This window comes from Neomonachus schauinslandi, chromosome 3 (assembly GCF_002201575.2).
Source record: "Neomonachus schauinslandi chromosome 3, ASM220157v2, whole genome shotgun sequence".
NCBI lineage: Eukaryota > Metazoa > Chordata > Mammalia > Carnivora > Phocidae > Neomonachus > Neomonachus schauinslandi.
In genome coordinates, this window is record NC_058405.1 from 190,831,569 (window position 1) to 190,855,600 (window position 24,032).

General features: G+C 53.6%; 1 protein-coding gene across 5 annotated transcripts in view; it reads right to left on the reverse strand.

The window, feature by feature from the left end:
• Positions 1-24,032, reverse strand: part of HDAC4 (histone deacetylase 4) — a 261,521-nt gene that overhangs the window by 89,284 nt on the left and 148,205 nt on the right. For all 5 annotated transcript variants that reach the window (XM_044913778.1, XM_044913777.1, XM_044913776.1 and 2 more), the window contains exon 4: positions 8,414-8,564. In XM_044913778.1, the coding sequence (XP_044769713.1) occupies positions 8,414-8,564 (151 nt within the window). The remainder of the gene's footprint in view (positions 1-8,413; positions 8,565-24,032) is intronic.

Consider the following 24,032-nt stretch of genomic DNA (forward strand, 5'->3'; position numbering starts at 1 on the left):
AGGACCACGACCTGACCCTGCATCTCTATCAGTACTCAGGATGACCCTGTGCCTCTGTCCATCAGTACTCGGGATCACCATGTGACTCTGTCTTCATCAGTACTGGCGACTGTCACTTGCTGCAAATGGGAAGGGTAGCTGGTATTTCACTGTGGTCCCCGATAACTACCCGAGCAAGCAGTTATCTTTCAGTCTTGTGATACATCTTTATGTCCTTGGTTTATTTTTCTTTCACAGTCTTCATGTGGTATGTTTGGTGGTGGTGCTGTGGGTCTGTGTGTGTACGTTTTAAATGTTTATCCATTTGAGCTGTATGATTTATAGCGATGAATCTATTGTGAGCCTCCTACATTCTAGGCCTCACATGTTTAAAGTTCACATGAGCACTGTAAGTGGGATCATCAGCCCCATGTGGTCCGGGGAAACCTCAGGGGCGGCACTCAGCGGCAGGGTCAAACCAAAGCAGCTGGTTCCCTGGCCCCAGCTCTCACTTCTCCTCCACTTTTGTGTGCAAGCCTCCGCCTTGGTCTCGTTTCCTTTTACAACTTGGAGGATATTCTAATTTTGTGAGATAATGTGTATATGTACATAGGTGTGTATGTGCAATGTATATACATGTATGTACACACACACACACCCGCCCCCGGCTCCTGGCACCGAGCTCCTAAAACCCTTGTAAACTCTTCAGCTGATGTGATGACTGCACTCTTGAGAGGCTCCTGGATGGGGCTGGTCACTGAAAGACCAAGCCATGATTAGAAGCTTGGAATTTTCAGCCCCATCAAGAAGGGAGAAGGTCTGGAAATGGAGATAATAATTTATCATGAGGAAGCCCCCATAAAGTCCCAATAGGATGGGGTTCAGAGAGCTTTCCGTGTTGGCAAACCCATCCACATACTGCGAAGGTGATGCACACCAACTGCATGGGGACAGAAACTCTGGCACTCAGGACCTGCCCGGACCTCGTCTGTATGCACCATGTCATCTGGCTGCCCATCTGTGTCCTCTGTCACATCATTTAATAAGCCAGTAAACCTATGTGAGAACTTCCCTGAGTTCTGTGTGCTGTTCTGGCAAATTAAAGGAGCCCAAGGAGGGGGTTGTGGACACGTCTGACCTGCAACCTGGATTTGCAGCTGGCATCCGAAGCAGGCGGCAGACTCGTGCGACTGAACCCCCACCGTGTCAGGACTGGCTACACGGCAGGACAGCTGGTGGTGGCCAAGCAGCGCTTGGTGGGAGACCCCAAGCAGGCGGCGACCAGCACTGTTGGAAATGAGGCTTTCCAGGCGAGTGTGGCTCCGTGTAAAAGTAAAGGACAAACACAGGAGGAAAGGACCAGGTTTCCCCCAACAAAGGGAGGAAACTCTGGGTGCTTTCCTCGTTTAAAATTCAAATGCTTGTTTTTACGTAGTCTGCCCTAGTTTCCTTGTTGCGGTTTTTTCCATTTCCTGGAAGCGTTGAGATCAATCTTGCTTTCGCTGGTTCGGTAAATAACCAGTTTTATTTTATCCTTGGTTCTCTGGTGCTGGGTTTTCCACTGAACTGCTCGCTGTTGCTAGTTTTCTCTCTGATACACATGAAATGGGTTTTGGTGTATGAGACTCTACAGATATTTTGACAAATTGCTCATAAATTGTTAGTATCATTAGAGAAACCGTCTCTCCTGCCACTGTTTTCACACCCCCAGTACACGCTGTCATTCACAAACTGACTTTTTGTCTGGCTGTAGGTGTGTCTGCATTCTCGAAGGCAGCGTGCCCCTGCAGTTAGTCACAGAGGGCCTCTGTGTGTGGTGGGCGGCCGTCAGACAGCACAGACCCCTGGGGAGCGGGTCCTCTGCAGCTGCAGTGGGGCCTGAATGAGCTCATCCAAGGGAAACACACAGAAAATTCGCTAAGCCGATTCCAAAGCACCTTCAGGAGCTTCCATCACGACACATGGGCTTTTGTCCCGGGCCTTCCCAGGGTCCAAGGAAATGACCCCACCAGCGCACACGGGAGGATGGACACAGGCAAGGCCATGGGAGGTGACCAAAGGCATGAAGTCACACCTGCTTCTGAGCATCGCTGCTCGGTGCCCTCCAAACATAGTGAGTGTCAGACTGAACACCAGTTCAGAACATTCAGAGCCTGTGTGAAAATCACACAGACATGGAGATCTGTGTGTAACGTGCCCGGATATGCAGTCACCTGGCATTCCAAACAGCGCATCAGCACCAGAGGACGGCTGGGGAATTCGCCAAGGGTTAACCATGTCAGGACACAGCGTGCCTTGCAACCAGGAGCAAGAGGTGATGGGGGGGGGGCACTGGGGGGCATGGAAGAGCAGAGGGCACAGAGGACCATTTACAGGGGGAAATGCAAATTTGCTAGTAATATCTAAGTGTACCCAGCTGATAAAAGAAACCACAGTGAAATGAGGAACTTTGGGTTTTTTTCCACTTCTCGGTGCTGCGGGCCTCACAGTGAAGTGATCAGACTGCCTGATGATGAGGAGGGGGTGGGGGAGGAGGAGGAGGAGGAGGAAGACCCAGATGGAGGAGGAGATGGCCCCCTGGTCCTTCACAACTGTGGTTGCAGGAGAGTGGACAATGCGGAGCAGGACAAGCAGCAGAGTGTCTCAGTACGTGGAGTAAGGACATTCCTGGAAGTTTCCCAGCAAATCAAACCTGGGCATTAGCTGGCCTTATCTTCTCAAAAAATACCTGTCAATGTGGACCCACTTTTCCTCCACGGGAGACATGCTTGTGAGTCCCCTGCGAGCACTCTAGGGACAGGCTGATCCCAAGGATCATGCTTCGGGAGCCTCTGACTCTCCCTGCTTCAGCCATACCCCTGGCTGGCATCACAGGCTCCAGAACTCAAAGAAGCGCAAAGAATCAATGCTCCATCCCAGCAGGGAGAGCATGAGATAAATCCCAGGGACAGGCAAGTACAGCAAGACGTGGCAAGGGGCAGCTGCCCCACCTGGAGGGGACACTGGCCCCATCAGCCCTTGTATTCTGAGCTGTCACCTGTGTCCTCACAGGAAGAGGTAGGTCGCACGACTGACACGTGGTCCCTCTGTCCGCTCAGGGTGGGAGAAAGCACCTTACGGGCCCTCCTGGATCCAATCAAGACAAGCCCACCTCCCTGAACTCAGGAGGGTTCCTTCTGGCATGAATAGACTACAGGGACGCCATGGCACTTCCCTGACATGTCTGGCCAAGACCACATTACAAGAGGGGGCAGATGATGACCTGGTCACAAGGGCGGACCCCCCGTGGCCCTCCCGGCCCCTCCCCCCAGGGGCGGCAGGCACGACTGGGGTACACGTCCTCACACTTGCACACAGGCGTGGCAGAGCAAACCCAAGTAACACGGAGCCACACATACTCAGCTCTGCGTACCGCAGAGGGACCTTCTTTCCTTCGTCATGCTTTACAGGAGAGAATTCAAAGAAGAGCCATCATCCTTCTAGTTGTTTACTCATCTCTCAACGGATTCTGCCCCTTTATGTGTTCTCATCTGCAGGCTATTGCTTATTCTCTTCGTGTATATTGAAATCTTGGCGCTCTTATTAGTATCCTCAATTCTAACCCGACACGCCTCACAGAGCAGTTCTTCTGACACTTAGGAAATACCGATGGAGTAAAAAAATTGTTTTCTCCTCTCCTTCTTTTTTAAAGTTTGTATTTGAATTCCAGCTAGTTTACATTGTGTTATATTAGTTTCCAGTGCATGGTGATTCCACACTTCCATACATCATCCTGGGCTCATCCAGATCCCTCCACGTTAAACCAGAGTTACAGAACCAATAAAATACATTTAGTACACAAATACCAAACATCTCTAATTTTCACTTTTTAAAAAAAATTAATTCAGGCTATCATTCATTCGACAGGGTTCATAGAGACCTAACTACATGCCAGAGTCTGGTCTGGTCGATGGGGAAAGAGATGTCAATAAAAGAGACAAAGCCCCCTCCACACAGGAGGAGGGATGTAAGGAACAGGCTGGTAAGTACAGACCAGGCGGCACGAGGGGCCGAGCTGATGGTGTGGAGCACCTGCCCAAGTACCCGGGGGCCCAGGCGGAGGAGAAGGTGCTTCTAGACACCACCCATCACGACTGACTCATTTTTCTCCTGCCCCACTGGCCCTTGAGGAAGGCCCAACCTCACAAATGGGACAGAGAATTACTTTCTGGATCAGGTGTTGGATCTTTTAACTCCAGCCCTTTGAGCCATTTTTTTTTTTTTTTAAACAAAGTGAATGATGGGGCTGTGCTTGTAAATAGCAGCGAACAGAAATGTCACTGTGTTCGCTCCAGACTGCTCAGAAAACAAAGACTTGCCTTCTATTGGATTCTCCCTTTGAGTCCGTGTGTCTTCGATTCCTAAATGTAGTTAATCTAAGTAAAACTTACCTGACTAAAGAGCATGTGTTCATGCCGAATGAGATGAAATGCCACAAATTCTAAGAATTCACTGTTCCTTAGAGCTAATAGCGTTAACTGGTATCAATAAGTAAAAGAAAACTGCAGAATTATTTAAAATTAAAAATACTGTAAATGTTTACAAATGTAACAAAACTTTAATTAAAAATTCAACAGGAAATTCACTTTTAAAAAACCCCAAGAAACTACACAGATGCCTTGCACTGCATTTTCAAATGCTTACAAATGGGAGACGCCCCAGGCCATTTGCATTCCCCCACAAATGCCCTTTTAGCTGGTGCGAACAAGGCTCTCCTTCATGGGTGCGGAGCCCGCCCGCGGCCCCGCTCACATTAAGAGCCCCCGAGTGGTGTCCACCACAGCGGCCTGCCAGGCCTGCCTCCTCACAAGGCCACACTCAGGGCTGCAAAGCCTACACGAGCGTGCCAAATACCCAAACTGTACACAGTTTATTATTAATAATAAAACCTGACCACCCAAATCCACAAATCAAAAACCACCAGGGCTGCTGCTAGTGATGAGCGTGGAGGGAAGCAGAGAAAATTCCAATGCTCCAGCTGGGGCGGGGAAGATGTCTAGTAGGTAGTGAAGAAATTGTTTTTGACGTGTAAACAGATCTAAAATGTCTTCTGAAGTCAAATCTTCTCACATTTTGTGAGGCTTAAGATGTTATTTTTATTGGAAGATTCAGGTAAACTACGAGGAACTAACTTAGCCTGAGCTGCTTTTTAGCAATCTGGAAACCTGGTATTTGTTGGTTAGTGGTGGTACACACCAACTAGCTGATACTTACAGTTTAACTTCCATCCTTTGATAAACAACGACTTCCCTCCTCCAAAGCAAAACACATCAAGTAGGATACACAAGTGAGGCCCAAGCAAAGCACAGGAGACTGGAAAAGGGGTCAGGACCCAAGGCAGGGGCACGGGTGTGTGCAGCCCCGCCGTGGCTTTGGCCCCCCCAGCCGAAGGTCCTCTCACAGGGCTCCGATAAGGACGGGGTGCCGTCATCTATGGGGCTGGGTTCCAGAACAGAAGGCTGCCTCCAACGGAAGGCCATGGAGCCCTTGTGGTAGCCAGATTCCAACACAGAGCGAGAGGACTCACCTAGATGCACGGTTCTCAACCCCGGCTGCACACCAGAATGATCCATGGAGTTCTAGAAATGACAGTGCTGAAGCCCACCCTCCACTCCAGACCAGTGTACCAGCACATCAGGGGATTTTCCCGACACCACATGCCACCACTCACAGGTGGCCAGCGCCCTGGCCACACCTCGGCCAGGAAGGTCCCTTGACACAAAGGAGTCCACGCACACAATACACGCAGTGGTTGGGCCAGCACGGGGCTGTGGACAGAGGAGAGTGTCATCGAGCTGGCACGCTGGGCGGTGAGCGTGATGCGTGTGACCACCCCATCTGCCCCGTCAGCCCGCCGCTGATACAAGTCTGCACTCAAAGACCAAGGGTGTCTATTGCCAACCCAAATCTGCAATTTAGTTTTCCCTGATGGCCTTTTATCCTTGTGCCTGGAATCTAGACTGTGGGCGATCACAGCCTGTAAGCTCCCACCTCATCTGACTCGTGTGATATAATGAGGTACACCCCTCAGTTCTAGTAATTACTTTCAAATATCGGTACAAAAATTAGATCTCACGCGGAATAAAAATTCTCCTGATATGCTTTCTACGTTGAAACTCTACCGACCATTAAAATAAAAATACATTTAAAGCATATTATTTCAAGAGTAAAATACGCTGTAGTAACTAATGATCATAAAAGTTGGTACTTTTATGTATAAAACCAATTACTAAAAACTTACAAATAGTTAAATTGGAAACACAAAGTGAACACGAAAAAAACACATTGGCTGCATACGTTAGGAAAAAACAGCAGCCTTTTTGAAAGAGAATGTGTACGCGAACATATACGATACTGCAGGCACTGTGTCCTGATTCGGGTCTGGAGAAGACCGGTGGGTCAGGCCGCACTGGGAGCGGGGGCCACCAGACCGAGGACACACAGTAGCATGGCGGAAGGTGTGTGTAACACAGAACATCGGCAGGGGGCTCAGGGCCAGAACGTGAACAGAACCACCCAAGCCAAGAAAAAGGGCGACAACCACCACAAAAATGAGGGACAGGCTTGAACAGGCAGGCACTTGACACGGGACAGGAGAACGTGCTGAGCCTCGCTGGTAATCAGACCATGCGGCTGAAGCCAGCGGGATGAGCGCTCACAGCCAAGCCCAGAGTGGCTGACGGCAACAAGTGTTGGCGGGGATGCGAGCAGTGGGCGCTGCCCTGCGCAGCTGGGACAGTGATTGAGAAACAGCTGGGCCTCACTGTGAACGGTGGGCCCGTGCATTCCCTAAACTTCAGCTCTAGCCACTTCGCACCTGCCCGTCTGCACCAGGTGACGTGTCCAAGGACACGCGTATTGGCATCACGTGTTACAGCTCTGGTTAGGAAACCCAGGAAACCTACAAAGCGCAGGATGGGCCACAGTGGTGTGCCCGTGAGATGGGCAGCAGGCAGCAACCAACATCAGTGAGCTCTTGCTACACAGGACAATGAGGACACACTGCACAAGCGTGACGGTGTGAGAGAAGCAAAACACAAGGGCCTACGTATTAATGAGTCCATTTATATAAACCTCAAAAGCAGGCCAAAGTGCCTTGGGTGTGAAGTGCCAGGGAGGAGTTCCTTGGGGAAGGAGGCAGGGGCAGGGACTGGAGGGCACAGGGGCCCAGATGCTGCTCCTTTCCTGGTCTGGGAGCTTTACTGGGAGGCGAGCTTACAAACAGTTCCCTATATATTGGAGGGCGTGTACTTTTTCTGTATGTATCGTACACCAATATGACAGATTCTTAGATAATTTCAAATAACAGACTTTACAAGAATGCTTTAACACACCTCATGCTGTTGTGAGAATGCAGATTAAAATCTAAACAACAGGCTGTTAAGATGGTTTGTCTAGATGGCTAACCATTTTCAGTAGTTGAAGATAACGGATTTCTCAGGTTCACGTGTGTTACCGAAGTAACACACAAGTACGCAAGAACCACTATTTCTGCTCACAAGCACTGGAAGAGTCAGTCACCCTACAGTCCCCACACCGAAACCCGATACAGGAGAGAAATGCACGTCTTGGCTTCTATTCAGTATCACCAGGGATCAAACAAGTTCAGCGGAGCACCAAGTCTCGGGTGGAAATGAACAGAGCCTGGGAATGTGTGACCCACTCACTCTCCTGTCTAGGTTCTGGGTGTGTCACTGGAAATAAGCTACCCAAAGAAGGAGGCACGGATGCGCGTGTGGGACAAATGGCTTCAGCCTCAGTCTGCGGGGATGCAGCCCGTGTGGAGCACACACCAGGCCTCACAAACCCTGGTCCTTGCTGAGCCCACGGGAGGCACCCTTGGTGCAGTGGCTAGGCATGCAGCAGGGGGCTGCGGTTCCTCCCCAAGGACATGGGAAACCGTCCCCCATAATCTTCCAAAGGGAGAACGGCACATAGAATCATCTCCTTTCCTGGAAGATAACAGACCATACTGGTCTTCAGACACCCAAGCACAGTCACTAGAAAAAGCAAACGTTGGAGTCAAGAGAGCAAATGTGAAAATAGGCAGTGGGCCACCGCGTCCCCACTCAGCCCCTGGGCTACGCCACAAGCCAGGCCTGGTTCTAAGGGGCTCACAAAATGCTTGCAAGAGAAAAGAACTTTGAAACGTTTGGGACTGAACTCACAGGTGAAGCCAGTCTGCACCTGCGGAGTATGCTTCCATCAAGCCAAAGGTGGTGCTGCCCACCCTGAATGAGGACACAGATACGGACTCCACGTGGCCGAAGCTGCGGGTGACACGGCGAGCTCCGCCCGGGGGCCGCTGCTTATGGGGCCCGGAGCATGAGGCCCGCGGGAAGAGCCGCCCCGGCGAGGCCCCAGCGCCCGCCCGGGACCTTGCCCGCACACTTACTCTCTTTGCCTTTCTCCTTGTTCTTGAGCTGCTGCAGCTTCTGCTCCCGGTGCTGCTTCTCCAGGTCCTGCTCCCGGCGGTGCCGTTCCAGCTTCCGCTGGTGCTCCAGCAGCTCCTGCTGATGCTTCATGGCCAGCAGCTCCTGCTGATGCTGCGGGCAGGGAAGGGGGACACAAAGACGGTCAGGGCCTTGCTCCCAGGAGGGGCGGGGCACACACGCGCCATGCGTCCCCACGCGGTGCCGGCCTGGAGCGAGGCGGCCCTCTGCACAGTCAGCACCTCTGACCCGAGGCCCGCGGCTCTGCCCGTTCCACACACAAAGTACGGCTGCTGACTCTTTAAGTGGTAAAAACGAAAGTAAAAACCACTGAGCTGCTAGGAGAAAATACCCACGAAGATCCGGGTGATCTCCTGAGTTGGGAATGGTTCTTGGAGAGCGACATGATGGAGCAGGATGTGGCATGGCTGCCTTGGAAAATTGGGGAAACCTCCTCACCAGGTTAGAAGCACATCTGCCCCAGGAGCCAGCAACCCTGTCCCTGGCCATGGGGACACGTCTACACACAGGCCTGGACGAGAAGGGCACGGCGGCTTGCTCGCGACAGCCCGGCTGGACGCGCCCCAGACGGGGGCCAACCGTGCGCCCGTTCGCTGGAAACCCACCCAGCAATGAGAGAGAAATACGGATGGGCTGTCAACAAGCAACACGCACATGTTTGCAGCCCCTCCTGGGTGGGCAGCCGTCCTGCTCCCTGGGCAGGGTGGGGGCGGCACTGGCAGCCCAGCAGCCCCGGAACTTTCTAGCAAGGAAATCAAACACACGTGTCCTCCCAGATCCAAGCCATCAAGTGTCTAAGACAGGGACAGATCAGCACATCCCTCTGGCTGTTCCCAGGGACTATGGTGCCCATCCAGGTGACCGGCCAGGAATGTCAAGGCACATGGAAGCCAGCAGGCCGGGCCTGGAGCACGACGCTTGGTGACAGAAAGGCAGAGGACGGGGAATGTGCAGTGAGCAGGACTGGGTGGTGGCCATGAGGGCAGGATGTGCTGTTCTGTAAGGAAGGCACTTTACACTCAGAACAACACGTTACAACAGAAGGAAACGGACAGGCTCCTGTGAGGAGCAAACCCTGGGGGTTAGAGGTGCAGGCAGGGGTGACCAGGATGGAGTGGGGCCTAAAGGACTTTGTCCCCAGCATTGCTGCCCAGGCCCCCGCGACGTGCTGGAGGGTCGGAGGGCAGGGGAGCAGGGAGGCCACGCAGCTTTCTGCTCAACTGTCCCTGTTCCCAAGAAAAGTCGTCAACAAGGAGACATGTGAACCAGCCCTGGGTGTGAGCGTGTGCGTGAATGTGTGTGATGGAGCCGCCTTCTCCGTGGGCACCACCCTCACGGTGACGTCTGGCTGCTGCGGGGAGCAGGCACTGTGAATCCCGGGACACCCGGATTCCTGCTGGTCCCTTACCAGCCAGCTCAGTGCTCCTGTGCGTACTGCGCCCACCCCTGCCAGCTCTGGGGGAGCGGGCACTGGGAGCCCCCGTGCAGCCAGGGAGGAGGGTCCAGGCAGCAGAGAGTGCACAGGTCAAGCATTTTCCCACCAGAGGCCGCAGGGAATGAGGGAGAGGTGCCACCACCAGGGGCCCCGGCCGGCTCCCTGGGCCCATTTCCCACGATGCCATCGCCAGAGCACAGAATTACCCAGTTTCTGTTACCAACCAGAGAAACTTGTAAATTAAGAAACCAGGATTTCAGATTGCTTAGAGCTCTTTTCTGTGAAGATGTAATATGTCACCCACCATGTCTGTGGCTTCTGTGAGGTTCAAATCATATTACACCAAAAATGTTAAAGAAAAAGAACATCATTATAGAAATTTATAAAATGAAAATTCTCACTCATTCTCCAAAGAAAGCCTACAACCCAGGAGTGGGAGCATGCATGCTGGCCAATAAAAAGGACATTCACCAAAACCTCAGCCGAAGCTAGCACTAACAACTGATGAGCAAAAGGAACAAACCACCGACTTATAAACGCGGACCGTGCAAGCAGGAGCGGGTGCGGGATGCCTGGCCCATGCGCCGGCCTAAGGGCAACGTGCCGGTCAGACCTTCCGGCCATACCCCCCCAGACACTGCTGCAGGAGGCTCTCTGCCCAGCTTCCGCAGACACACCCCACGGTGGCCCCGGACAGCCAGCCTCCCGGCCTCCTGGCCCTGCTGCTGGGGAAGTGGCCTAATGGCCAAGCCGCACGGGACTCAGAGCCAGGGCGGGACACGTCAGCGGGGTCTGAGCTCAAGCCAGGCCTGTCTGGTCACACACACAGTGCAGTCAGTCGCAGCAACTGGGTGGTATTTCTCACTGCAGCGGACCCACAAACTGGGCACAAACCCGGCCACGCCCTACCTTCTACAAAGGGGAAAGGGACTCATTTCCAGCCAGGAACACAGGGATAGAAGAGCAGAGAGGCAGGGGTAGCTAGGCCCAAAACCAGTGCAGGAGGGAGGAGGAAGGGGAGAGGTGTGCAGACCCCACACAACAGTGCGCCCTTCCCATGGGGGACGCAGCTCGCGGAAGGCAGGTGGAGCCCAGGTGTGAGGACGAGGGCTGGCAGCCAATCAGGCCGCGGTGTGTGAGGGCAGGGCTGTGAGGAAGGGGTCCTGCTCAGTGCCCACCCGTGGGGTCCATGGCATGGACACCAACACTTTTCAGAGCTTTCCTACGAAAAAAATCACAGTCCAAACAGGCACCTTACATGAACTGCAGACAGTGAGACTATCAGAAATGAGCCAGTACTTTCCCGGCCGTGGCTTCCGGAGCACTTGCGGGGGCGCTAGGCGAATCCACAGGGCTTGGGAGAAGGGATCCTGCCGGAGGGCCACACAGCTGTGTGCAGAGGTGAAGGCACCCCACAACCCCGGCTGCAGCAGGCCGCAGACAGCAGCTGGGGGGCTCCTTGGTGTCGGCAATCTCCAGACACGCACAACCCGGAGGGCAGCCCGGTGCGGCTCTGGCTGAGAAACCCACACAACGGTGTTTTGAACAACAGATCTTATAATCAAGTGTGCCCCCTCTCCTGGTATCACCACACCCCCAAACTGCCCACACACAAGCCCTGGGTTCCCTTCCAACTGCTTGGTACTCATTTAATGTGCAAATGAGGAACAGGCAGAAATTCACTGAATATAGTCTCAAAATATTTACTTTTCAGCCAGAACCTAGAAGGAAAGCAAGATCTTTTCCATTATTATTACAAAACACTGAAATAACCATCACCAGATACTGGTGATTAAAATTCACAGGATGATCGAAATCCCAGAAAAACAATACTGTCATGGAGTTTTCATGAAAGTAGCAATTACAAATTAGGACTTGATTCCCCCAAAATGCCCCACAGCTACCCTGCAGGTCTCCATTCCGCTGCGTTCGGAGAGGCGCTCTGCGTTATCAGATAAAGGGGGCAGGAACGTGTACGGGAAGCCCCTAAACCGAAGGCCCTGAGAACAAGCCAGACTGTGGCACCTGTCATCCACGGTGTCGCCATACGTCAGGCCCGTCCCCAGATCTTGTGACACAGAGATGCTCTGTGCGCCCAGCTTCTGGGAAATGAGGAAGAGGTACGAGGTGAGGGATGCCCGCTCACTTTCCTGTACCCGCTTCCAGCGCGGCAGGGCGGCCAGGCCCCCCCCCGGGGGGGGGGGTCCTCCATACCCTCCCTCCCCGGGGAAGGGACAAATGTGCCCCACGAGTGCAGCCTTCAGGCTGTGAAAAATAGGACTCGGAGAGATGCTGATAAACGCACATGGTCATTTACAGCCAGTATCTCACTAACAGAGGTGAAGATCAGACTATTCTACGGGCGGGGGAGAAGTGTTGAGAAGGTGTTTTTTTGCAGATTGAAACTATTATGAGCAAATTAAACTAAGATGTGCACCACCTAATTTTTCCAAAGGAAAAAACCAGTAACAACAGATGCCATTACTCTGACCAGAGTTTAATACTGAATTCCTGTTTAAGCCGACATTGAGCTCAGGATAAAAATTAGATCCTGAGAATTCAGTTTCTTTGACTCTGACTTTGGAGTTTAACGACCACACTGAAGTGGAAACCCAAACAGATTTTAACTTTTAAAGGTGAACTGAGGGCGCCTGGGTGGCTCAGTTGGTTAGGCGACTGCCTTCAGCTCAGGTCATGATCCTGGAGTCCCAGGATCGAGTCCCGCATCGGGCTCCCTGCTCGGCGGGGGGTCTGCTTCTCCCTCTGACCCTCTTCCCTCTCTTGCTATCTGTCTCTCATTCTCTCTCTCAAATAAATAAATAAAAATCTTAAAAAAAAAAAAAGGTGAACTGAAACAGAGCCCTGCTCCACCGAAGGACAGAATGGCGACAAGTCCTCACGCGGCACTCCGGCCGAGGAGAGGGTGCCTCTGGGGCCCAGCGAGCTGGCTCCTGTTCGGCCCAGAGCATCGCTCTCCTCACGGCCGGTGACAACAACCGGCCCACGCGGTGGCAAGTCAGCCTCCAGGAAAGTGTGTCAACACCACCTAAGTCCATTAGCGTGGGCACTGCTCACAGTGCTGCTCAAAATCCAACCTCCCTGGCCCCGCGGTTCTGCGAAATACTTAATACCGACACCGGGGCCGTTTATGAAGCCACGTTCCCTGGGCCCCAAAGTGCCCTGCGTCACAGGCATGCTCTGCAGCAGCCCATCAGGGTGACCGTGGGCCACGCAGGCACCAGGGTGGGGGGACAGGCCCAGGGCCACAGCCTGCTCAGGGTCCCAAGGACGTCACATGGCCACACACTCAGGGAGTGTGGAATTAGGCCCCAGGAATTAGCAGTGGGCTTCTTTTTAAAGTCGAGGGTACCCTCCTGATTTTAAATGTACATGGAGACTCCTGTGGCCAATGTGAAAAGCAGCACAATAAGGAAAACTATCCCAACCCGACCTCTCAAAAGATATGGATCGATGTCTGGGGTTCCCGTCAGCCCAGTCACACCACTAAATCCTGGCTTCAGACAAAAACCAACCAACTAGCCAACCAACCATGAGCGTTTTCCCATCTCCCTGATGTTAACTGGCCTCCACAGAAATATCCTCGAGCTGGACTTTAACCACTCAGGGTCCAACATGCTTTGCGCCAGTCTGTCCCTACCATTGATGCTAGGCCCACAGAAATGATGCGTCCCGGGGCCCGCGGTGAAGGGGGCACGTGGGGACCCACCAGCCAGCCTCAGCTGCGCGCCTGCTCCCGGGGCTCATTCCCCGGCGCTCCGCACGGCCCCCGACCGCTGAAGACAGCTGCCTCCCACTTCTGTTTCTCTTCCTCCTTCGCCGGCAGCCCGGGCTGGGGGGATGGCATACCTAAACCCAGGGCAATGGGCCAGGAGGAAGGAAGAGCTGACCAGGCTTCACAGACGGCTGGCTGGTGCCCAGGGCAGGGACCCCTGTTCTCACGTCCGCACGAGGCCAACGTGGGCCTGTACTTCTCCCTAAGCACGTCCCCCCGGCCTTCCTCACAGACAGATGCTTTTGAAAGGAAGGGGACAGCGAGGTTGCCTGTCCCCAAGGCCTGGTATCTGCCATCACGAAACAGAAGGAGAGACAGACGGACACGAGTAATTGCCCTTGTCATCTACTTCCCCGTGTAACTTGGAAAAGGTTAAGTCAAAAATGAAACACAGACTTTAAGTGCATTCTTCAACACTGTAAAGGCCTGGCATGCTCAGCGCTCAGAGGAGCCCGCTGTGAAGTGCCGGACCGCAGGTGTGAGCCCATTTCCCTCTAGAACCGGAACCGGAGGCTCCGCAAGCTACAGCGCGGGAAGCGTGTCCTCTGACTTTGGTCAAGATGCTCCGGGGGCTTCTCACACAGCCTCCCGCTCACTTTCTGGGCGAGCACAGGCCAGGCCCAGTGACCCCCATCGGCCAGAACACAAGGTTTATCGAGAGGAACATAAATGGGGAGTCTCCTCGCAACGTGGGCGCTGGCTGCTGGCCTCCAGAAACACGTGCTGTTCGGCCGTGGGTTTTATTGAGCATTTGGGACTGAGGCGTTGTTCCCCACGGGGTCCTCAGAAATGGGGCCCTTTCCATCTTTAGCTCACTGGGTTTCCTGGTTCAAATCAAAAGGGTGCGTTCAGTAAGTTCAAAACCATTCTCCCGTCTTGCCTCATGGCACCACCAGCAGTGGGGTCCAGAGCTCCCACCCACAGCTGGACACTCAGATGTCACAGAGACAACCAGCGTCGGCCCGCGGCACGACAGTCCCCACGAGGAAGGTGTGCATCACAAGCGCCCAGCCCTGGGGCCCAGGCCAGGTGCGCCGTGGGGGGAGGAGGAGCCAGGAGGAGAAGGGAGCGCAGGGGCGGAGGGGGGGCACCGAGGGCAGGGCCGGTGCAAGCCTGGCTGGCCTGCACACCTTCCACCCTCACCCATCAGGTCTCCGTTGCTAGAACTCTAGGCTCTCTGTCAAGGCTCGGCCTCAGAAGCACCTCGTCCTGAGACCTGTGTCTGGTCCCACTGGTGGCAATCTTGGCTCCTTCCCGTCTTGGCTTCCTCCCCTCCCCCCTCCCCAGAGTCACTTCCCGTGAGGGCTCCAGGCTGTGTAAAGCCTCCACCTGTGACTGACCCCCTTCCCCCTTTGCTGCTGCAGACTGGCATCCTAGGCCATAGCAGGCGAGGGAGCCTGGGAGGGTCACAGACCCGATCCAAGGCAGCGTGTTGAGGAGCAAGAGACCAGAGAGGGGAGCCGATGCGAGCACGCTGCAAGTCTCTTCTGCGCAGCATGGGACAAGGTTTTCTCTGTAGCGCGTAAAGTTCTCCCATGCCACCTTTGGGAATACACAGAAAGTTCCGCTACACTCTAGAAGGCACGATGACAGGTGATGCCTGCTAGTGTTATGGGCCACAAATGCCTGGTAGCAAAGGAAAAGCCGGGCCCAGCCTGGAGCTGGAATGTCGTCAAGAGCCCTCGGGGCAGCGGGTCAAGCAAGGCCATCCACCTGCCTGTAATGACCGCCTAGAAACCGAAGCGGCTGGTTTAGAAGCGGTTCCTTCCATCAGCACACTGACCGGGTGCAGGCAGGTTCAGGGATGACGCAGGACTTTGGGTAGCACACAGGGCGAGCTTTCCCAGGAACCCGGCTTGCAACAACCCATTAACCATTGCCTCAGGTGACCTGGAACCCGGGGGTCTGGGGCAATGTCTCTTCAGCCACCTGGGACAGGTATTAATGAGAGTAAACAGCACGCCTGGGCTCCCAGGGCCATAAAGCCAGGTCTCCTTTCAATGTGATCGCTCTCCCTGCAAGGAGAAGACTCACGCTCTCAACTAAATGGCTCTTAGGACTCTCTCCTACCCGTGGAAACAGCACAAATCACACTCACAGATTTCATATCTACATACACACACGCATAAAAGTTCGGCCTTGCAAGTAAAAAAGGACAAGCAAATTCAAAGAGTGTGGGGATGATTTTTATTTTTCACCTATTAGACTGGAAATACCCTTTGAGGCTGGGGATCGAGAGGCCTCTGAATGCATCTTTAGAGGAAGCACAGGTGTCCCCCCCTTCCTTTTGCGTTACATCACTTTGCTTTTAAGAAAGACCTACATTAGTACCTATTTTCAAAAGAAACCTGAAGAGGATTTTCACCTTTATGAGAAAAGGTGAAAAGAACACGTATGTGGAAAGCATCGGTTCTGCAGCGAGCCGTCCCGGGGGCAGCAGCACCCACCCCCCCGCCAGCTCCTTCCCGGGAGCCTCTCTTGGCATGTTGGCGTCCAGCCGCCGAGCTCTGAGCTGTGTCTGGGAGCGTCTGGGCTTCATCTCCATTGATTTTGTGCACCTGTTAGCAAGTTGTGTCCTGAGTACCCGAAAAGCCTAAGAGAGGTGATTTTCTAGACCTGGGAACACTCAAAAAGGTTTCCATGTAAATTAGTGGTGATTGTTTCCTTGCTTTACACCGTTTTGGCTCTCAAAAGTTTTCATCGTATAGCTATGTATCAGGCATGCCCCAGGTGTGTGCTGGGGGGGGCCGGGGGTTCAGCCCTACACGGGGCATTACTAATACTCATGAGACCCTCTCAACACACGTTTGCATTCTCCCTCTTCATACCCTTCCCAGGGGCATTAAGGCCAAAATGCAGGAGAGAAGCTTCCAGAAGCATGGAGTGCCACTAGCAGCTGTCCATTTCCAAGACCTGCCATAAGCTGGCCCTGGGTACCCTTGAGCCCAGACCACTTGGAAAGCAGAAAAATGACTCCACCCGGGATAGAGGGGTCCCAGCCAACACCTCCTTCCATCTGTCGCCCAGGCTATCCTCAGGCCGGGGACGGGGTTTGCATCCCCCACAGTGCTTGCGGCTCGCCCCGCCCTGCCCTGTTCTGTCTGTTGGAGGTTTGGACGCAGTTCACGGCTCCAGCTCACTCTGCCTTTCTTATTAGAAACGCAACAGAATGACTGATAGTTAAATCAGAGGTCAGTTACTTCTGAGTTCATATTTAACCATCAGTTTACTTATCAAGATCCAACCCCAAAGGTCCCTATTCTTAGAAAAGCCCAAGGACAGATTGCTGCTCACTCGCCTGAACACCTGCAAACGTTAGGGAATTAAATGGAGCTCATTTTATTTTTAAAAAAAAATTTTTTTTTAAGATTTTATTTATTTATTTGACAGAGAGAGACAGCGAGAGAGGGAACACAAGCAGGGGGAGTGGGAGAGGCAGGCTTCCCGCTGAGCAGGGAGCCTGACGCGAGGCTCGATCCCAGGACCCTGGGATCAGGACCTGAGCCGAAGGCAGACGCTTAACGACTGAGCCACCCAGGCGCCCCTGGAGCTCATTTTATTTCTCTACCTCAGTGGCATTATCCGACATGTGGTACGTAATAGTCCTACAAAGACAGGGTGGTCTTGACTTTTATCCACTTTTATCCATTTGACTGGTTTTCATTCGAGAACTTTATGTATATATGTAAATCAGCTATGTAACTAAGAAGACTGTCTGAGTTTGGGGGGTCCCCAGTTCCACTGTGGGGCTGGCCATGGGGAAGGACAGTGGCGAGGAGCCCCCGGCCCCAGACACTTGTGTCCTACCCTTGTGCCCAGGTGCCCGCTAGGAAGCCCTCAGGTGTGCATATGCGGGGTCCGAAAGCAGAGCCACGGGGCACCGACCTCGCCTGCTGGTAACATGGCCTATTTTAGGTACCTTGCTGGCGGCACACAACCCTGAATACCCAGACGCTTGACATTTATCATTCGTTCCAGACAAATATCGTACAGTGCTACTAACAGGAGGCGCCTAGAGGAGTCCAACTCATGGGCTAGAAGGGTGGCTCCCAGGCGGGGGCAGAGGCGGTCAGTGTTTCTGTTTGGGGAGATGAGCAAGTTCTGGGGGTGGACGGCGCTGACAGCTGCAGGACAGTATGAGCATCCTTAACCCTTAACGCCACGGACTGCAACGCAAAGATGCAAGAGTGGTGAATTCTATGGACTGTATATTTTCCTGTAATACAAAAGTGAGCCGGCTTTACCGAGCTGCCATGTAACTTGGCAATCCCAAAACCAGGTATCTCCCCCGAAGAACTCAACGCAGATGCTCCAACAGAAGCGCGTGCACAGACGTTCACAGCAACACGACTCACCACCACCCGAAAGCACCAACAGCCCGACCGTCCATCCACTGACGGATGGATGGATACACAGACTGCGGAACAGACACGCCGAGTACCATTCAGCCTTAAAAAGGACGCACTGAAGCAGCTACGACACAGACGAGCCCTGAGAGTCTTGCGCTGAGTGAAAGAAGCCAACATAGCCACACGCGGCGTGACTCCGTGCACGTGGCCCGACCAGAGCTGGTGAACTCAGACCCAGAAAGGACATCAGTGTGGCCGGGGCCAGGGGGACGGGGAGTACCTGCCTAATGAACGCAGGGTTTCTTCTGGGGGTGGTGAAAATATTTTGGAACTATATCGTGGTGATGGTCGTACAATATTGTAAATGTACTAAACTGCACACCTCAAAATGGTAAATCATAAATTTTGTGTTATGTGAACTTTACCACAATAAAAAAAAGGAATGAGGAAAAAAATAAGTATTTTCCATAAAAGAGAAGGAAAAAACCTGAACAAGATGTTTCGTATGGGGAAACGTCCTTCTCCCCACTGGCATGCCGTGGCCTGCTCTGCTCTTGGACGCGCTCACGGAGCCCGGACAGAAGCACTGGGGCAGTTCATGGGAATGAAGCACAGAAAGGCAGAGCCTCGGTCCCCGTTACGCGCTCCATCCTGCCTGACCAGCATCAGGAGAGCATCCTGAATTGGCAAGGAAGTGAGGCGCCATTTCAACCATTTAGAAAAACCCGTGGTTCACGTAGATACCTACTTGATTACAAACAGAATGAACAGCCAAATGACAGCATCGGATGGACACTGAAATAGTGCCCTTAACTTATAGAGAATACTCATATACCAAAAAGAAACAGCACGATAATAGAAAAACAGCAAAGAAAATGATAATTAGTAGCAAAAAATGAAAAAAGTCAATAAACATATAGAAATATGGCTGCCCACAATCGAGGAAACACACACAGGATGTGAGACAGGTTGGAAACTGAACGTGGAGAAGTGCCCGCAATGCGTGAGACCACGGGCTGAGTCGGGGCCCCGCGCCCCCGGGGAGGTGCAGTCCCTGCACGGCTGCACCCTCCCCACTGGTGGGAGAGGGAAGACTGGCGGGGGCCTGGGGGGGGGGGGGGGTTGCCGCCTGTCCTGGTTCCTACAGCTTTCCTATCTTGCCTGTGGAATCAGCAAGTGGTGCTGGGGGTCGGGGGGGAGACAGAGCTAGACAGACAGACACATGCTCACTCGGGACTGGTGTGGGTTGTACATGGCACCAGGTAACGAACAGCAGGGGTGGGTCGGCAATTCCATTTCTACTCTGTCTGGACGAGGGCATGATGCACACATGAGGATGCTAAAAACATGCGAGAAACTGGAAAGGACCTTAATGGTCAAGTACTCAAGTATTTTTGCTTATTTAAATTCATTATGGTTCATTGTGAGACTACAATAAACCATTAAAATCATATTTTTGAAGTATAAGCAACAATAGAGAGAAATGTTAGCAATAAACAGAACACACGTCAGAGTACGATCCCAATCCCATAGAAGTCCACACACACACACACCCCCCAGATGACAGGGACTCACTTCAAACGTCAGAGCTTCCCTAGCTCCCAGCGCTGGAGTAACATTTTCCTCTTTGTAATCTCCAATTATTCAATAATTAACGGTAACAACGTACACGATCAGAGAGAGATTTTCATGTGCAAACATCCCTTGTGAAACGGCAGTGCCCGGACGTCACCAGAGGCCCTGCTTCCACACACACGACCCAGGGTTCCCGGGGCCCAGGGACACTGGGGCCTCCCAGGGTGCAGAGGGCTTGCCCCTCGACAGGCCGCACAGGAAGGTCTGCGGGGACGACTCTCTAAGGGACCCTTAAAGAGGAGGTCAGCGTCTGGGTGGCTGTCACCTTGGTTCCGCACTGGCAGCTGCGGCCTTGTGTGTCGGGGGCAACCCCCCCATTAGTGCTCACAACGTCCCGTCGGTGAGGATGAATGCTAACGAGTTCCCCAAACAAAAATATATTTGCAAAAAATGAAAAAAAAATACATTTATAAAATATCACTGCCCGTGGATGGAGGTGACGGGATGCATGTCCGAACCCAGAACCACGGCCAAGACGGTGACTCTGGCTGGTGCTGGGGGTTTCCAGCGTCCCGGCCCACAGCCATGTCCCACCTACTCTTCATGGTGCTCCCGACTCAGTCAGTGAGTGCTGTCCCGGTGCCCAGTCGCCTCTGAACCTGGTTGGGGGGTGCCCCTGGAGAAGACTATTGCACTTTGGGCCCCCGTTTGTTGCAGGCCTCCCAACGTCCATTGCCTTGGGCATATTTCCATATGAATTCTCACCTTGGCCTCGAGACGTGCCTTGGCCAGTGGGCAACAGCATCTATGATTTGAGATTCTGCTTAAAACATACTTGCCCTCCCGTGAGCTTGGAACTCTGAAAGCAGCAGATAACCCACTGGCCCCTAACTGCCTGCCACCCAGCAGACCAGAGAGTGAGGCCATTCCAGGTCACCCAGCCACCAGCTGGCCAAAGCTGACCACGGGAGCATGAGAGAGCCCACACCCGCAGAACAGCTCCAAAGACCCTCAGCAGACAAAACGCAGGCTGTGCTAAGCTCTGTGTCTGGGCGGTTTGTTATGCAGCAAAAGCTAACTAAGACACTACACAGCGGTCTTCAAGGTCCCTCTGAAATGGCAGCCGTCACCCCTCAAGCAGGAAGGGCCTTGTGCTGGCTTATAGGATGCAACTATTGCCCCTTTTGCATAGCAGGAAGGGCCTTGTGCTGGCTTATGCCCCTTTTGCATAAAATGAATGCCTAAATCACTGATCCTGGCCTAAAGATGTACCACATTCAGATTTCAGATACCTTAAAACATAAAAATCACGTATGGCATCGTTACACTTAAAAATAACATGCGTGCAGCACAAGACCCGCAGGACTGGGAGCCCTGACGTGACCACTGGTGTCTGCCCACAGGGATTTGCATCAGGGACACGGGGACCCAGCCGACGGGAAGGGGAGGAAGAGCCAAGAGCTGAACCACAGGCCACGGAGTCACTGTGTGGTATGTATAAGCAGCACACACCCATGGACACAAGCATGGAGAGCCTGCAGAGTTCTTTCTTCAGACAGCAGCCCGAGTACCTGGAGGGCCCCAAAGTGGCAGTGTCTGCAGGGGAGCAGAGCCACGTCAGTCCTGCAAGGGGGACATCACCACATGGGATCTCTCCTGGAAGGGCACAGCTGGCCACGTGGGGACGGGGCACAGAACAGACCTCAGGCCTGGGATCCCAGAGGGAGGCAGGGACAGGCAGGCTTGATTAGGTAATGCTACAGTATTTTTTGACTTAAAACATTAAAAACATGTATTTCTTTGATAACATTTTTAAAAATTAAAAATAACACAACTAACTCCCCAAACGGCAAATCTGGATAATGGTCTTTTAATCATGTATGCAATTCCGGTTGATGAAATAGTTAATGGTTTTCTGGGCACAAACACTCACCACCCCCAAACTCACACTCTCCTCTGCCTCGGTGATGCCACTCCCTTGGGACCCCTTTGTGCAGAGAACTGACTGTCCAGGACAGAAATGGACACGGTGCCCGAATTAGCCACGACCAGCAAAGAAACTGCATCACAGACAAGTGCGACCTTGAGCGCTGAAACTTACAAAGGATCTATTTACCCGAAGTCAGCAATTTAAGTTATAGTTTAAAAACTATTCCCTTTTTAATCATAAAATCCTATGCAGTTCACTGATGATTTAATGACAGGAATCAGATTGTATGTTCAAGGAATCTGACAAACACCACCGCCAAATATCACCCACAACATGAAGGCTTACGAAGAGAGTTTCAATCATCCAAACAGAAGCCAACTGACGTAATAACACAATCACAGAGGTTAGACGGCTTTTACAATCTCCATTTTACATGAAAAAGTAAAACAAATGTGGACGCCTGGGTGGCTCAGGCGGTTAAGCTTCTGCCTTTGGCTCAGGTCACAATCCCGGGGTCCTGCGATCGAGCCTTGTTTCATGCTCCTTGCCCAGGGGGGATTCTGCCTCTCCCTCTGCCCCTCCCCCCACTTGTTCTCTCCCCCCCTCACAAAAATAAGTAAAATCTTAAAAAAAATTTTAAAAATGATTAAAATGCAGAGAACATGTAAACTTGAGATTCTCCCTGTGTTTTTGAAAACCAGGCCTAGAGCCACATCTGTGGGGAGGCCAAATTGGTGTAGGGGCCACATCTGTGGAAGGGGGCAAATCTGGGGGGCCACACGTGTGAGAGCCACGTGTAGGGGGCTCCAACACCTCTTCGAGCATCCAGGCCTGTGGGTGAGGGGAGCTCTTGCGGACCCCTGGCATGAGGAGCACCCCGACAGCCAGGTGCTCCTGCATGGCCGGGTGGGACCTGCTCTGGAGCTTGCAGGTGCTGAGGTGAGGACTCAGGAAGGAGACTCTTCCATCTCCAGAGCAGTGACATGAAGTCCTGAAGCCCCAGGTGGGGACACAGGGTGTCAGGGAGGCCAGCCCCACTCCAGGCAGAGGCCCCCGGCAGGGGGGCAGCCTGGCCTTGCCCTGAAGTGGCGGCACTGACCCCTCCCAAGGGTCTTCATGGTTCTTGCTTCCTCGTCGACCCGATGATCCCCCTCATACATGGGTGGGCCTTGTCTCAATTTCTCACTTTCTAGTCAAAGCTGCAAATTCAGCCGGCACACACATACGTCTTCCTCAAATCCCAGTCGCCACAGAAGGCCACCGCCGCCAGCTGGGGTATGGTCGCCCAGCCGCACGCTGTGTGCAGGGCAGAACGCAGCTCCCGAGTTCTTCCCCCAGCCAGGCGGGGACTGGGCCCGCAGGGCAGCCAGGGCCAGACGTGAGGCCGTGCGTGGGAGGGGCCTCACAGCGCAGGCGTGGGGGGCACGCCAGATAAAGGACCTCCGGGGGCACACGGGGCCGTGGCCATGAAAGGGGTGGCCCGGGCTGGGCGGGTGGGCAGCATGTGCTAGCTACAGGAGAGCCAGGAGCCTGCTTTTAGGGCTCGCAGAGAGGGATGGAGGCCACTACATCGGCTACAGGTGGCCACGAGGAAGAACTCCAACCACCGTGACTTCCGGCTGGCAAGCGACCATCTCCTGAGGCCAGGCTCACACAGACTCCTGTCCCGGCCCCGGACACGGGGGGCACACGGCTGCGCCCACCTGTGACACAGGACCCCCGGGCTGCTCGGAATTCTACCGTCAAAACCACACAGCCTGGACGTCCAGCAGCTCAGGGACCCACCCTGGCCTAGGCTTGTCCTGAGCCGACCTGAGGAGGCCGGCCTAGTCAGGGGGAAAGCAGCAGACGCAGCAAGCGCAAACCCACACCCCAAACACCAAAGCAGCGGTCAGAACTCCCAAGACCCGGGGCCTGCCGTGCAGCTGGCCCGCACACGCAGCTCCCATGAGGCCCGAGGACAGAGCTTTGGAGACGTGCCTTTGAAAGTGCTCACACATGGCTCGGGGCCCGAGGAGGGGGCCAGCTCAGGGGCACCCCGGGCCTGTGACGCAGCCCACCGAGCCAGGTGACACTGCTGGGCGGCCTCACCCAGCGGGTCCGCCGGCAAGCCCACACACAGAACCGACACCACTGGCCCGGGCACACTGACCTTTCCCTCACCTTCTCAACAGTGACTATTAAACAAATACTCTGCGCGCTACTGGGCGTATACAAGGAGGGGAGGCTGAGACCCTGGGATGGAAGGAATCACTGGCTGGAAGCAGAAACAGACAGATGCACCATGCAGATTCTGCATGGCACCAGCTAAAGCCCGAAAAAGCCAAGGCTCAGCTGAGCAACGTCCGCCCACGGGCCGTACAGATCTCCATTGGAAGGGCGTCCTGGAAGCATCCGGTAGCGCTGCGTGTGGGCTCTTAATCCTCCACAGGCATGCTGAACCACAGAAGCCACCGAGCGCATGTGGCCACAGAGGGCG